Source organism: Oncorhynchus tshawytscha, linkage group LG02, assembly GCF_018296145.1.
Source record: "Oncorhynchus tshawytscha isolate Ot180627B linkage group LG02, Otsh_v2.0, whole genome shotgun sequence".
Lineage (NCBI taxonomy): Eukaryota > Metazoa > Chordata > Actinopteri > Salmoniformes > Salmonidae > Oncorhynchus > Oncorhynchus tshawytscha.
In genome coordinates this window covers 51,810,027-51,825,775 of record NC_056430.1, presented here as the reverse complement: position 1 = coordinate 51,825,775, position 15,749 = coordinate 51,810,027, and the positions used below count along the sequence as shown (strand labels likewise).

General features: G+C 39.8%; 1 protein-coding gene across 4 annotated transcripts in view; it reads left to right on the top strand.

The window, feature by feature from the left end:
* LOC112267294 (potassium voltage-gated channel subfamily KQT member 2-like) overlaps positions 1-15,749 on the top strand; it is a 149,415-nt gene that overhangs the window by 28,167 nt on the left and 105,499 nt on the right. For all 4 annotated transcript variants that reach the window (XM_042300700.1, XM_024445576.2, XM_024445585.2 and 1 more), the window contains exons 2-5: positions 3,820-3,910; positions 4,967-5,093; positions 7,719-7,894; positions 15,381-15,506. In XM_042300700.1, the coding sequence (XP_042156634.1) occupies positions 3,820-3,910; positions 4,967-5,093; positions 7,719-7,894; positions 15,381-15,506 (520 nt within the window). The remainder of the gene's footprint in view (positions 1-3,819; positions 3,911-4,966; positions 5,094-7,718; positions 7,895-15,380; positions 15,507-15,749) is intronic.

Here is a 15,749-nt window from a genome sequence, read left to right as displayed (position 1 = left end):
ATTTTATTAGTGTAATTGCACTTAGCATCCAGCATCTGTGCCAAGTTATTTGATGTTTCACATCCAAGCCTCTATCTTCTTGGTTGTGGTCCATACAGTAGACAGTGTTTTCAAAGACAAATGTAAGATTCTTAATAGGCACCAAACGGAAGAAAACAGACTGAAACATGGAATCGAAACTACCTGAACTTGCCCATTAAGACGCTTGTTTCCGTTTTACCGTGCAAAACAGTTTGTTACGGTGTGCCTTAATGAATACGACCAGGAGAAGGTGACCACCTTGGTGTACTCAGTGCACACAAAACCGGGTCAAGGACATCCAATCTGCTGTTTCCTGTGTCCAGTGCCCTCAGGTCAACCAATGTCATCTGTTCAGAATCAATGGGCTAAAATTAGAGTCATTTAATACAGTGTTCACTATGTCTGTATTCAGTTGCACTTCTATCTGAATTGACCCACACCAAAATGCTCACTGTAAACTGATCCACTGTATGGTTCAAATATGGAAATCCCAAAACAAGTGTTTCTAAAGATCAAGTAATTACTATCTTCGGGTTTTAAATGTTTTGTAGCAAACAGTTACATTGCACCACCCTTTGTGGGTCTTGAACCCAGGTCTCCTAGCCTGCAGGCATTTTTGATTTAGTTGAAATGTTGCTACATATAAACATAACACATAATAGTTATTACAAGCCATTGTAAATGTTCATACAGTCTTATAAAAAGTTGATTATATGTACAGGTTTTAACTAGTGTTATAAAAAAAAAAAATTCTAGTCGTCCTTGACATAGCACTGCTCATCCAATGATTCATCAGTTTATTTTTCAAATGGTGACACTGTAAACACACTGACGTGGGATTTTTTTAACGACATACCCGACAACTGTTTCCGAGGAGTCGAGTGACCTATCGGGAGGCCTGAGGAATCATCTTGCAGCGACCATGTGCTTGCTAGAGCACTGGCTGTACTATATGGTTACATCCCAATTTGCACGCTATTACCTATATAGTTCACTATAAATCTGGGAATAGGATGCCTTTTGGGACTCTGCCTCTGTCATGGTGACGAGCAAGTATCCATTTACCCTGGTTTGTATAATGTTTTGCGTCACACGTCGATGTGCCAAGGCAAGCATTGTCAGTCATAATAGATACTTCCTAGCAGATGTCTCACTCAATGTCCTTGAAGGATATGACATTTTGCAATGAAGTCATTTGACATTTTGCAATGAAGTCATTTGACATTTTGCAATGAAGTCATTTGACATTTTACAATGAAGTTACGCTCTTAGAAAGTCTTCAGAGCAACTTACAATAAGTGTATTGACTGATACTGGCCAGAAGATTCTATCACTGCAAGGAAAACCTTCAAAGTAGCAGCTACAGTGTCTTGCAAAAGTATTCACCCCCTTTGGCGTTTTTCCTATTTTGTTGCACTACAACCTGTCATTTTTATTTGTATTTCATATAATGGACATACACAAAATAGTCCAAATTGATTAAGTTAAATTTAAAAAATAACTTTTTTCAAAAACGATTTAAAAAAATGGACAACGGAAAAATGGTGCGTGCATATGTATTCACGCCCTTTGCTATGAAGCCCCTAAATAAGATCGGCTGCAACCAATTACCTTCAGAAGTCACATAATTAGTTAGATTGCACACAGGCAGACTTTATTTAAGTGTCACATGATCTCAGTATATATGCACCTGTTCTGAAAGGCCCCAGAGACTGCAACACCACTAAGCAAGGGGCACCACCAAGCAAGTGGCACCATGATGACCAAGGAGCTCTCCAAACAGGTCATGGACAAAGTTGTGGAGAAGTCAGATCAGGGTTGGGTTATAAATAAAATATCAAAATCTTTGAACATCTCACGGAGCACCATTAAATCCATTATTAAAAAATAGAAAGAATATGGCACCACTACAAACCTGCCAAGAGAGGACTTGAAGGAGCTGCAAAGCTCAACAGCGGAGATTGTATTATCTGTTCATACGACCATTTTAAGCCGTACACTCCACAGAGCTGGGCTTTACAGAAGTGTCCAGACAAAATAAGCAAACATGTTTGGTGTTCGCCAAAAGGCATGTGGGAGACTCCCCAAACATATGAAAGAAGGTACTCTGGTCAGATGAGACTAAAATTGTGCTTTTTGGCCATCAAGGAAAACGCTATGTCTGGTGCAAACCCAACACCCCAACACCTCATCACCCCGAGAACCCCATCCATGTGGTGGTAGCGTCATGCTGTGGCGATGTTTTTCATCTGCCGGGACTGGGAAACTGGTCAGAATTGAAGGAATGATGGATGGCGCTAAATACAGGGACATTTTTGAGGGAAACCTGTTTCATTCTTCCAGAGATTTGAGACTGGGACAGAGGTTCAACTTCCAGCAGGACAATGACCCTAAGCATACTGCTAAAGCAACACTTGAGTGGTTTAATGGGAACATTTAAATGTCTTGGAATGGCCTAGTCGAAGCCCAGACCTCAATCCAATTGAGAATCTGTGGTATGACTTAAAGATTGCTGTACATCAGCAGAACCCATCCAACTTGAAGGAGCTGGAGCAGTTTTGCCTTGAAGAATGGGCAAACTCCCAGTGGCTAGATGTGCCAAGCTTATAGAGTCATACCACAAGAGACTTGCAGCTGTAATTGCTGCTAAAGGTGGCTGTACAAAGTATTGACTTAAGTGTTATGTTTTTTTAGTCTTCTTGTTCGTTTCACAAGAGAAAATATATTGCAACTTCAAAGTGGAAGGCATGTTGTGTAAGTCAAATGATACTAATCCCCCAAAAGTCAATTTTAATTCCAGGTTGTAAGGCAACAAATTAGGAAAAATGCCAAGAGGGGTGAATACTTTCGCAAGCCACTGTATCTGCCAAAGCAGTGTCAACGAGTAATGGGAAAGTTAATTGCAATTGTTATGGGGTGGGGTCCTCTATTTTGGATCCATTTTGGTTTAATATGTGTTTATGTAAAGCTTAGATCTGCATAAGGTGAAAGCACCACTGGTCGCCCTAGGCACATTTATTTATTTAGCTGAGGAGCGCAGTGTGGTAAAAAAAAAGTGCAGTACATATTCTGCTGTACTATCGCGAGTGTAATGACGTCTGGGGGGAAAGAAAACAATGTTCGGTGTTTGTCATAACTTTTTGTTGTAATATCCCAAAACAGACGTGGACGTTTCACGATTTATTTATTTGACCAGAAAGTTCTACACCTGTGGTCTAGTACTCTGGAAATACCAATACTGTCTTCAATATTTTTCTTATTTGATTTCCTTTGCCTTTTTCAGTTTAGCTTCCTCTCCTCAAATTTCCTTGTATCCCCCTTGCCCCAACCCCGACCCCGACCTTCACATCACTGTCTACTGTAACACCCACTACTCACCATTTAAATCTATTTCACCAAAGAGTGAAAAATGACATCTGTCAATATATTGACTTTTTCCCTCCTCCCCAGCTCTGATCTATAGGACTCAAACCCTCTTGGGTTCCTAACCGTCTACTGTCAGACTAATCTCTTGTATCTCCTACAATAGCTCAAATGACTTGGGAGAGGGATACAGTGAAGCTCAGCAATTCCATATTAATCAATTGAATTTGTTAAGCCTCTGAAACCCCATCAGACCTCTCAGTGTGTGAAATTGGTATTACTTGCAGGTTTATTGACTTGCCTGTGGTATATAGGGGTACTTATAGTTGTTATCGGTGGAGACAGAAGACTATTTGTAATTGAAGTGTATTTTGATTGGATTGGACATGGTACAGATTGACCTTAATATGTTTTCTCTTATCTTGTTATCCACAGTTTTCTGCTGGTCTTCTCCTGTCTGGTCCTCTCTGTGTTTTCCACCATTAAGGAGTATGAGAAGAGCTCTGAAGATGCCTTGTACATACTGGTAGGCACTTTGTCTCCCACTTACTGTATAGTTCATGAAATGTATAAGTAACACTGATGTATAGGGTGCATACAACCATCTCAGCTCTGCAGATTTTGCTGTAAAGAGACAGAATCATTAGATAACTGATTCTGTTATTGCCAGTATGTGGCTTGTTTCTGGTCACAGGTTATTGAATGGCTGAAAAATCACATTTACCTCAAATGAACCCTACAAATAGCACTGTTGGGAGATTTGGAAAGACATAGTCAAATCAATCAACAATATAAAAATATTAATCTTTAACTTTAAAAGCTGCGGATACAATGTGATTAGAAAAGTTAAGAATTGATGTGAAACAGCAAAGTTGAAAAATATATGACACATGGAAATCAAAAGAAGGTGGTTTATGGAAATGGGTGGGATGGACTGAGAGTAGCTGAGGGGTGGGGTTTAAAAGCTCATATTGTATAATAGTAATGAAAAAAAAACATGATAGATCATTTATACTGTACAGCCCTCAAACTCAACTCTGGACCTTGATGCCAATTCCACTGCATTTTTTAATTGTTACCATGTAATCAGGGACTGATTTAGACCTGGGACACGAGGTGGGTGCAATTAATTATCATGTAGAACAGAAAACCACCAGGCTCCGGACCTCGTAGGGTAAGAGTTGAGTACCCCTGCTATACCAGTATGTGTTTGGGTACTGTCTATCCAAATGTGATGCATGTCAAGTAACTATATTCTTGCCAGGTAACTACTGTGAAGAAAAGAAAGAGAAGTGATATGTATGTAAAATGTAGAATGCACATGTAACAACAACAAAAAACACACCAGTAACACAGACACATGGGGTGAATGGCATGTATTAGCTGTTCATTAGATCACCTATTCATACCGCGTTGCTTATTGTTTACCTCAGTTGGCTATATATGCACATGTAATATATTATATGAACCCACTTACAAAATAACTTTGACAACCTTCAAAATTAAAGCATATATCAAAGCATTATCATAATATTTAATATGTTTGGGCAACTCTGTGATAACAGGAAGCCTTTGTCTTTAGGAAATAGTCACCATCGTAGTGTTTGGTGTGGAGTACATAGTGAGGATATGGGCCGCTGGATGCTGCTGCAGATACAGAGGATGGAGTGGCCGTCTGAAATTTTCACGCAAGCCCTTCTGTGTGATCGGTGAGTTTGAATGCAACCACCCCTGTGGTCTTCTGTGTCACCCCTGCCTGTTCTGAGTGGTCAGTGAGATAAAACTGTCTACTAGTGGTCACGTAAACCTTCACACTCGTGGGAATTGATCTATATGGTTAGGGCTACATTTAAATGTTTCTTACAGAGAAATATTTTTTTTATTTTTTTTTAAATATATTTTCTTTTACCTTTATTTTACTAGGCAAGTCAGTTAAGAACAAATTCTTATTTTCAATGACGGCCTAGGAACAGTGGGTTAACTGCCTGTTCAGGGGCAGAACGACAGATTTGTACCTTGTCAGCTCGGGGATTTGAACTTGCAACCTTTTGGTTACTAGTCCAACGCTCTAACCACATGCATTAGCATGGTAGCAATTAAAAAGGGAACAGTTTGGAGAATATGGGAATATTATTAGATCAATGTTGAGGAGACAGCAGTACACCTGACACAAGACTGAATCCAAACATTACACTGTTGATTTTGATATGCATCTTACATTTACTGTCCTTTTAGCTGCATTTGTTGATAAAGAAATCTGAAAATACTCTAGATACATTCAGTAACATAAGAATATTCCTGGAAAATGTGGGGTAGGTACAAAACAAGACAACAAAAATTACAAGAGTTTGAGTGAGAGGACTAAAGAGTGTCTACAAGTGTGCACAGTTCCTAAGTCATTTCAAATCACTTTTATGGCCATCACCTCATGATAATGCACGGCCCTAGGTCACAAGGATCTGAACACAATTCCAGGATGTTGAAATTGTCCCAGTTTTTCCATGACACTGCATACTCTCCAGACATGTCACCAATTGAGCCTGTTTGGAATGCTCTGGATCGACCTGTACAACAGCCTGTTCCAGTTCCCAGCAATATCCAGCAACTTCGCACAGCCATTGAAGAGGAGTGGGACAAAATTCCACAGGCCACAATCAACAGCCTGATCAACTCTATGCGAAGGAGATGTATCTCGCTGCATGAGGCAAATGGTCTGATCCACGGCCCTACCTTTTTAGGTACATTGAAGTCGGAAGTTCACATACATTTAGGTTGGAGTCATTAAAACTTGTTTTTCAACAACTCCACAAATTTCTTATTAACAAACTATAGTTTTGCTAAGTCGGTTAGGACGTCTACTTTGTGCATGACACAAGTAATTTTTCCAACAATTGTTTACAGACAGATTATTTCACTTATAATTCACTGTATCACAATTCCAGTGGGTCAGAAGTTTGGAAGATTCCAGAAAATTATGTCATGGCATTCGAAACTTCTGATAGGCTAATTGACATAATTTGAGTTAATTGGAGGTATGTCTGTGGATGTATTTCAAGGCCTACCTTCAAACTCAGTGCCTCTTTGCTTGACATCATGGGAAAATCAAAAGAAATCAGCCAAGACCTCAGGAAAAAAATTGGACACCTCCACAAGTCTGGTTCATCCTTGGGAGCAATTTCCAAACGCCTGAAGTTATCACGTTTATCTTTACAAACAATAGCACGCAAGTATAAACACCATGGGACCACGCAGCCATCATACCGCTCAGGAAAGAGACGCATTCTGTCTCCTAGAGATGAACGTACTTTGGTGCGAAAAGTGCAAATCAATCCCAGAACAACAGCAAAGGATCTTGTGAAGATGTTGGAGGAAACAGGTACAAAAGTATCTACAGTGGGGCAAAAAAGTATTTACTCAGCGACCAATTGTATAAGTTCTCCCACTTAAAAAGATGAGAGGCTGACTCCGGAATGCTGGCCTTCTAGGCAGAGTTGCAAAGAAAAAGCCATATCTCAGACTGGCCAATAAAAATAATATATTATGTTGGGGGAAGAACACAAACACTGGACAGAGGAACTCTGCCTAGAAGGCCAGCATCCCAGAGTCGCCTCTTCACTGTTGTCGTTGAGACTGGTGTTTTGCGGGTACTATTTAATGAAGCTGCCAGTTGAGGACTTGTGAGGCGTCTGTTTCTCAAACTAGACACTCAAATGTATTTGTCCTCTTGCTCAGTTGTGCACCGGGGCCTCCCACTCATCACACTCCAGTTTGTGCGTTTCTGTGAAGGGAGTAGTACACAGTGTTGTACGAGATCTTCAGTTTCTTGGCAATTTCTCACATGGAATAGCCATAATTTCTCAGAACAAGAATATACTGATGAGTTTCAGAAGAAATGGCTTTGTTTCTGGCCATTTTGAGCCTGTAATCGAACCCATAAATGCTGATACTCAACTAGTCTAAAGAAGGCTAGTTGTATTGCTTCTTTAATCAGAACAACAGTTTTCAGCTGTGCTAACATAATTGCAAAAAGGTTTTCTAATGATCAATTAGCCTTTTAAAAATGATGGACTTTGATTAGCTAACACAAAGTGCCAACATGAACAACATCTACATTGTATTTCTAATCAATTTGATGTTATATTAATGGACTAAAAATGTGCTTTTCTTTAAAAAACAAGGACATTTCTAAGTGACCCCAAACTTTTGAAGGGGTGTGTGTGTGTGTGTGTGTGTGTGTGTGTCTGTATATGTGTATTTGTATATATGTGTATTTATATATATATGTATGTATATATAATATGCACACAAATAAAAGTAAAATGTTTCTTTCCCAGACGTCATGGTTCTGATTGCGTCCATCTCTGTGCTGGCGGCTGGAACCCAGGGGAATGTCTTTGCTACTTCTGCCATCAGGAGTTTGAGGTTCCTGCAGATCTTGCGCATGATCCGAATGGACCGCCGTGGAGGCACCTGGAAACTCCTGGGATCTGTTGTTTACGCTCACAGCAAGGTAATAAATGACTGGGTGGGTGCTTGCGTGTGTGCGTACACGGGTATCTATGTGTGCACGTGTGTGAGATTTGATTCATTGAACTGATGCGTGTACCTCGCCACTCCAATCTGGCTCTTTGCCCGCATTGCAGCATGTGTCTGTAAATCCAATATCTGGACTTGTGCTTCCACAGACAAGTCAAGTGAACTGATACCACATGTCAAGTGTATTTATCCAAGTTCATTGATCCCACTGCCATATGACTGTCCCCTCCCCCTAACCAGATTGATTGACAGTCTGCTCAAACAAATAATAACTTCTAGAAACATTACGGCTCTCAGATTGTTCTACTACACCCGTAGCACAGAAAACAACACACTCATCATCGAGCTCTCCACGAGACATGCTGTGACCAATCCCATACCCACTATGACTAAATGTACCCTCCAATTTGTCAAAAGCTCATGAAGTTTAGGTTTGTATTCCAAATTGCATCTTATTCCATATGTAGTGCACTATTTTTGACCAGGACCTATATGGCTTTGGTAAAAAGTAGTACCCCATATAGAGAATAGGGTGCCATTCGGGACACACACTTGGTCTGATAAATGGAGCACTTTCATTTGGGAATTAAGAGTGTCTCCCTCTCCCAGTCCCAGAGATGCATAGCAGCAGAATCCCCATAGAGAGCCAGAGAGAAAGAGCAGAGGGCAGTGATGTGCAGAGAACCTAAAGGGATCTTCTGTTAGAGGAGTGTCAGGGCAAAATGGATCAGGTCCGGAGTCTGACACAGACAGAAGCCGAAGCGGCCATGGACTGTTTCCTCTTATTGAATTTGGCTCGTCACACCGTGTCTTTCTTCTGTCTGTGAGATCGAACAGCTAGATTGCTGTGCAGCCTTGTTGTGATCTAATATATTAACAATGATGTGTGTGTTTTTACTGTAAGTTGATCTTTAACAGAGCCTTGGGAGTATGAGCAGAATGCACCAAGGCAGGTGGTTGGGAGTGTTCTTACTGGTGTTCTGTCTAAGCTTAATGCATATTGTTGCTAATTGATTACCTCATAATATGCAGTGCATTCGGAAAGTATTCAGACCCCTTTTTCCATATTTTGTTACATTACATCCTTATTCTAAAATGAATGAATTTTAAAAAGTTGTCAATCTACACCCAATACCCTATAGTGACAAAGCAAAAACAGTTTTTTAGACATTTTTGCAAATGTATTAAAAATAAAAAACATTAATACCTTATTTACTTAAGTATTCAGACCCTTTGCTATGAGACTCGAAATTGAGCTCAGGTGCATCCTGTTTCTATTGAACATCCTTCAGATGTTTCTACAACTTGATTGGAGTCCACCTGTGGTAAATTCAATTGATTGGACATGTTTTGGAAAGGCACACACCTGTCTATATAAGGTCCCACAGTTGACAGTGCATGTCAGAGCAAAAACCAAGCCATGAGGTCAAAGAAATTGACCATAGAACTGTGTAGAGACAGGATTGTGTAGAGGCACAGATCTGGGGAAGGGTGCCAAAACATTTCTACAGCATTGAAAGTCCCCAAGAACACAGGGGTCTCCATCATTCTTAAATGGAAGAAGTTTGTAACCACCAAGACTCTTCCTAGAGCTGGCCGCCCGGCCAAACTGAACAATCGGGGGAGAAGGACCTTGGTCAGGGAGGTGGCCAAGAACCCGATGGTCACTCTGACAGAGCTCCAGAGTTCCTCTGTGGAGACGGGAGAACCTTCCATGTTGCTAGGTGCATAATAGCAAAGTTCAACAGCATATTGGTGTTGAGAATAATGATGTGGTGGCAGCAGCGGAGTTAGGAGACGAGAAAACATCCCTTGCCTTTAATCATCTTAGAAAAGTGAGAAGAGAAGAAACCCAAACTTAATTAAGTCTATAATCAATAGCCTAACTGTTAAATGAGCCTGGCTTTATAAATCATCCATATATATCTATATAGCGACAGATCCTGCTCATGTTGCCTTTTTGAGTGTTTGTTTAATAGCCTACTGATATCTTTAGTATTATTTATAATTTATTTAGTGTTTAAAAAAAACTATTAATAATAAATCCTATTTTATTGATCTACTTATTGTTATTATTGCTATTATTGTTATGATCCTCATTTATTATTATAATAATAATAAGTAATGTCATTGTCATTAGTAGGCTTAAAATAGCAGCCTTGTATAACCACCATCGAGCTGTAGGCCTAAGAGCGCATTCTGTTTAGTCTTAAAACAAAGTGCATTCAGAAAGTATTCAGCCCCCTTGACTTTTTCCACATTTTGTTATGTTGCAGCCTTATTCTAAAATGGATTAAATTGTTTTTTTCCCTCATCAATATACACACAATACCCCGTAACGGTATTCATTCATCTGTTTAGCAAATGTATAAAATATTAAAAACTTAAATAATATTTACATAAGTATTCAGACCCTTTACTCAGTACTTTGTTGAAGCACCTTTGGCAGCAGACAAACACTGTTGATGTTGAATTTGTCTCCCAGTGTCTGTTGAAAAGCAGACTGAACCAGGTTTTCCTCTCGTATTTAGCCTGTGCTTAGCTTTATTCCGTTTAGTTTTATCCTAAAAAGTGCCTTGTTGCAGACAGAATGCCTGTTTTGGAATATATTTATTCTGTACAGACTTCCTTTTTATCATTCTGTCATTTAGGTTAGTATTGTGGATTAACTACAATGTTGTTGATCCATCCTCAGTTTTACCATATCACAACCATTAAACTCTGTAACTGTTTTAAAATCACCATTGACCACATGGTGAAATACCCAGCAACTGAGTTAGGAAGGACACCAGTATCTTTAAAATGATTTAGTATATTGATTGAAAGGGAAAGGGATTTTCATTGTCTGCTTTTTTTGTTTGTTTTACACATTTACCAATCGGTGCCTTTCTTTGTGAGGCATTGGTTGAATCTGTGCTTAAAATTCTCTACTCAATTGAGGGACCTTGAGGTACAGAGACAATTGTACCTGTACAATTGAGGTACAGAGAGAGGGTAGTGATTCAAAAATAATGTTAACCACTATTATTGAACATGGACTGAGTCCATGCAACTTATTATGTGATTTGTTAAGCACATTTTTGTTCCTGAACTTATTTAGGCTTGCCACGACAAAGGGGTTGAATACTTATTGACTCAATCATTTCACCGTTACATTTGTTATTAATTCCTAACATTTCTACAAACAAAATTCCACTGACATTATAGGGTATTGTGTGTAGATCAGTGACACATTAAATCTCAATTTAATCCTTTTAAAATTCAGGTTGTAAAACATAACAAAATGTGGAAAAACAAAAGAGGTTTCAATACTTTCTTAAACGCACTGTAGACTATGATCTATAGACTATGTAGACTATGATCTATAGACTATGTAGACTATGATCTATAGACTATGTAAACTATGATCTATAGACTATGTAGACTATGATCTATAGACTATGTAGACTATGATCTATAGACTATGTAAACTATGATCTATAGACTATGTAAACTATGATCTATAGACTATGTAGACTATGATCTGTAGACTATGATCTATAGACTATGTAGACTATGATCTATAGACTATGTAGACTATGATCTATAGACTATGTAGACTATGATCTATAGACTATGTAGACTATGATCTATAGACTATGTAGACTATGATCTATAGACTATGTAGACTATGATCTATAGACTATGTAGACTATGATCTATAGACTATGTAGACTATGATCTATAGACTATGTAGACTATGATCTATAGACTATGTATGACTATAAATCAAATCAAATCAAATCAAATTTTATTTGTCAGACACATGGTTAGCAGATGTTAATGCGAGTGTAGCGAAATGCTTGTGCTTCTAGTTCCGATGCTAATAACGACAAGTAAGCTAACTAACAATTCCAAAAAAAAAAAAACTACTGATCTATAAAGAATATGTACATATATATAATGACTATGATCTATAGACTATGTAGACTATGATCTATAGACTATGTAGACTATGATCTATAGACTATGTAGACTATGATCAAGTATGTACAGGATATATGAATGAGTGATGGTACATAGTTAAAGTGGCTAGTACATATGTAGATATGAGATGAACAATGTAGGGTAAGTAACATTATATAAGGTAGCTAAAGTGATCTAATTTCCCATCAATTCCCATGATTAAAGTGGCTGGATGAGTCAGTGTCATTGACAGTGTGTTGGCAGTAGCCACTCAATGTTAGTGGTGGCTGTTTAACAGTCTGATGGCTAGATAGAAGCTGTTTTTCAGTCTCTCGTCCCAGCTTTGATGCACCTGTACTGACCTCGCCTTCTGGATGACAGCTGAACAGGCAGTGGCTCGATGTCCTTGATGATCTTTATGGCCTTCCTGTAGCATCGGGTGGTATAGGTGTCCTGGAGGGCAGGTAGTTTGCCCCGGTGATCTATGCAGACCTCACTACCCTCTGGAGAGCCTAGAGGGCGGTGCAGTGCCATCCAGGCGGTGATACAGCCCGCCAGGATGCTATCTGTAGAAGTTTGTGAGTGCTTTTGGTGACAAGCCGAATCTTCAGCCTCCTGAGGTTGAAGAGGCGCTGCTGCGCCTTCCTCACGATGCTGTCTGTGTGAGTGGACCAATTCAGTTTGTCTGTGATGTGTATGCCTTAAAACTTGCTATAGACTATGATCTATAGACTATGTAGACTATGATCTATAGACTATGATCTATAGACTATGTAGACTATGATCTATAGACTATGATCTATAGACTATGTAGACTATGATCTATAGACTATGTAGACTATGATCTATCAATGACTGATGCAGGCTCTCTTACACGTTGTGTCCTCACAAACCTGGTACAGAATTCCACGTGAACCAGCCCAGAAAGTGGAGGCTATTTTTAGCCCAACTAATTCTGTTTGCTAGTTCGTTTTTGTCGTCTCCGCAGTTTCCTGTCTTTTCTAAACCAGCGCTTGCCACATGGGGAATAGGGAAGCTGTTGTGTGTCATTGAGAAAAACCCACTACATTTCAACGTGTACCTTTTTAGGTGTAAAAAAAATCCCAACTCTGCCAACACTGAAGGGATAAGCCAGGGAATCAGGGATAATTAACCACCATGTCTGTCTTTGTGATGTTGAGCTGTGCCTATTTCCACACAGCCATCTGTCAGGGTCATGACTATTTTGCCGCATTGATGTTTCACATCCAGGATGCCCCCTCAATCAGTCGTTCTTTCCTCTCTCTCTCACTCTCTCTCTCTCTGTTTCTCTCTCTTTCTCCATCTCATCTCTGTCTCTCTGTCACTTATTCTGCCTCTGTCTCTGTCTCCCTTTCGCTTACCTCCTCCCTCTCTCTCCATCTCATCCCCAATTCTATCTCTCTCCTCCCCATGGTTAAATATGGACAACAGTGGCATCGGGGGAGCTGCCTCAGCAGCCGGAATGATAGGTAATGCCAGGGAATGCCATTCTCTTTGAAGAGGGGCAAAGTGCCCATTTCTCAGAGTAGCCAACCACAGTATTTCCTTGTGTTGACTTCAGCACCAGTCAGTCCCTCAAACAAAGTGGACCTGATACTCTATCCAGCACTGGATCTTTTATTACCAAATTATAACCTGACATATTTCTAGGTTACAACATTTGCTGGATTGAAAAACACATTTGGTTTCAGAGAATTTCCTGTGGTACAAAATCGGACTTTTAGTTTATGCATTTTGGGTTTACGGACAGGTTTTTATCATGTTAGTCGCTGCTCAGTGATGCCCAATAAAAGGGTTGTTTCTCATCAATAGTAAAGCGTTGAGTTTTACAGCACTTTGACAATTGATATTGACCTTTATTTCCCTCATGTAGGAACTTCACTAAAGGAGGTATTTACTCCTAAACCTCATTCTTTGGGTTGACCATTTTATTGAAGGACATGGTCCCTCTGTGTATGTGAGTTGTAGGTCAAACCTATTACATCAGGTTGCTCTTATATTGATTAATCAATGGACTAATAGTGTTTACTATACCGTGTACACTGAGTGCACAAAACATTAGGAACACCTTCCTAATATTGAGTTGCACCCCCTTTTGGCCTCAGAAAAGACTCAATTTGTCGGAGCATGGACTACGAGGTGTAGAAAGCATTCCACATGGATGCTGGCCCATGTTGACTCCAATGCTTCCCATACATGTGTCAAGTTGGCTGGATGTCCTTTGGGTGGTTGACCATTCTTGACACACACGGGAAACTGTTGAGTGTGGAAAAACCCAGCAGTGTTGCAGTTCTTGAGACTCAAACCGGTGTTCCTGGCACCTACTGCCATACCCCGTTCAAAGGCACTTCAAAATGTTGTCCTCTGAATGGCACACATACACAATCCATGTCTCAATTGTCTCGAGGATTAAAAATCCTTCTTTTAACCTGTCTCATGCCTCCTGCCCTTCACCTACACTGATTGTAGTGGATTTAACAGGTGACACCAAAAAAGGGACCATAGCTTTCACCTGGTCAGTCTATGTCATGGAAAGAGCAGGTGTCCCTAATGTTTTGTACACTCAGTGTATAACCTCATGTAGCTGTGGCATTCTGTTCTCTCAATATTTGATCACGTAGGTGAATATAACAGTGATAACATGTCTTAGTTACATCCATTGTTTTGGGACATGATACGGTGTGCAATAAATACTTTTATACACATTTGGGACTGGTGTTGGGAACACTTGGAGATTTTGAACTGTCCATTTAGACTATAGGAACTAATTCTTAGTGTATGACTCCTCTGGCAATTTCATTCAATTATAAATTCAATGTAACCACACTCCCATCCTCTTGTTCCATACAACCATTTTTTAAATGTATTTTTACTTTGTATCCCTTTCCACTCACAGCCAGTGTCATCCCATAAAGGGTTGAAAATGTCAGATTTTGTCACTGATAAGTGCCTAAATTGCAATGCAGTGGCTGTACAGTGCCTCCATTCCTGCCACTGATTAGGCAACTTCTACACATTTTTTTGTTTTGAGGGAAATGCTGTAAATCAATTTGTTCTGAAAGATGACACGTTGAGGATTATAATAAATACCATACAAACAAACCACACTCCCCCGTTAGTCCAAATGTGCACTTCACTTTTCCTTATTTAAAAGCTCACGTGATTTACAGTATCAACATTTATGATCGCTATGTAAGATCCACAGTTACAAGGATGACATGCAGAATGCTTGTGCTTTTAATAGTCCTTCTTTTAGAAACGTTTAAATTCGGCCCTCTCCATATAGGCCGATTTCCACGAGTGTAAAAGGTTAAGTTAATATTGCTTTGGTACTCTGGTCATAAGGTAAATACGCGATACCTGGCATCTATTGATTTGATAAAGCAAGGTTTTCCTTGCTCATAAGTATTATTGCTTCGATACTCTGTCACTGAACTAAATGAAGGAGCTACAGTATATTGTTGAGTCCTTCCTGACACCTTGACTTTTTGCAGGAGCTGATCACAGCGTGGTACATTGGCTTCCTCTGCCTCATCCTGGCGTCCTTCCTGGTTTATCTGGCCGAGAAAGAGGACAACGACCAGTTTGAGACCTACGCAGACGCGCTGTGGTGGGGCCTGGTAAGTCATCACTCTAAGCCTTGTTTCACCGGTCCTCACAAACCACGCTCAGCAGTTGTTAATAGGACAATGTTAGCATGCCCCCCCCCCCAAAAAAAACACTCTGTGGCTGGACAGGAGATTGTCAGCAGGTCCCACAAAACACTCAGCGCTCATTTTTATAAGATCATTTCTGCGGGTCTCCACAAAGCATTCAACGCTTGTTTAAAGCCAAATATTTGCATGTCCCCATAAAAATATCCA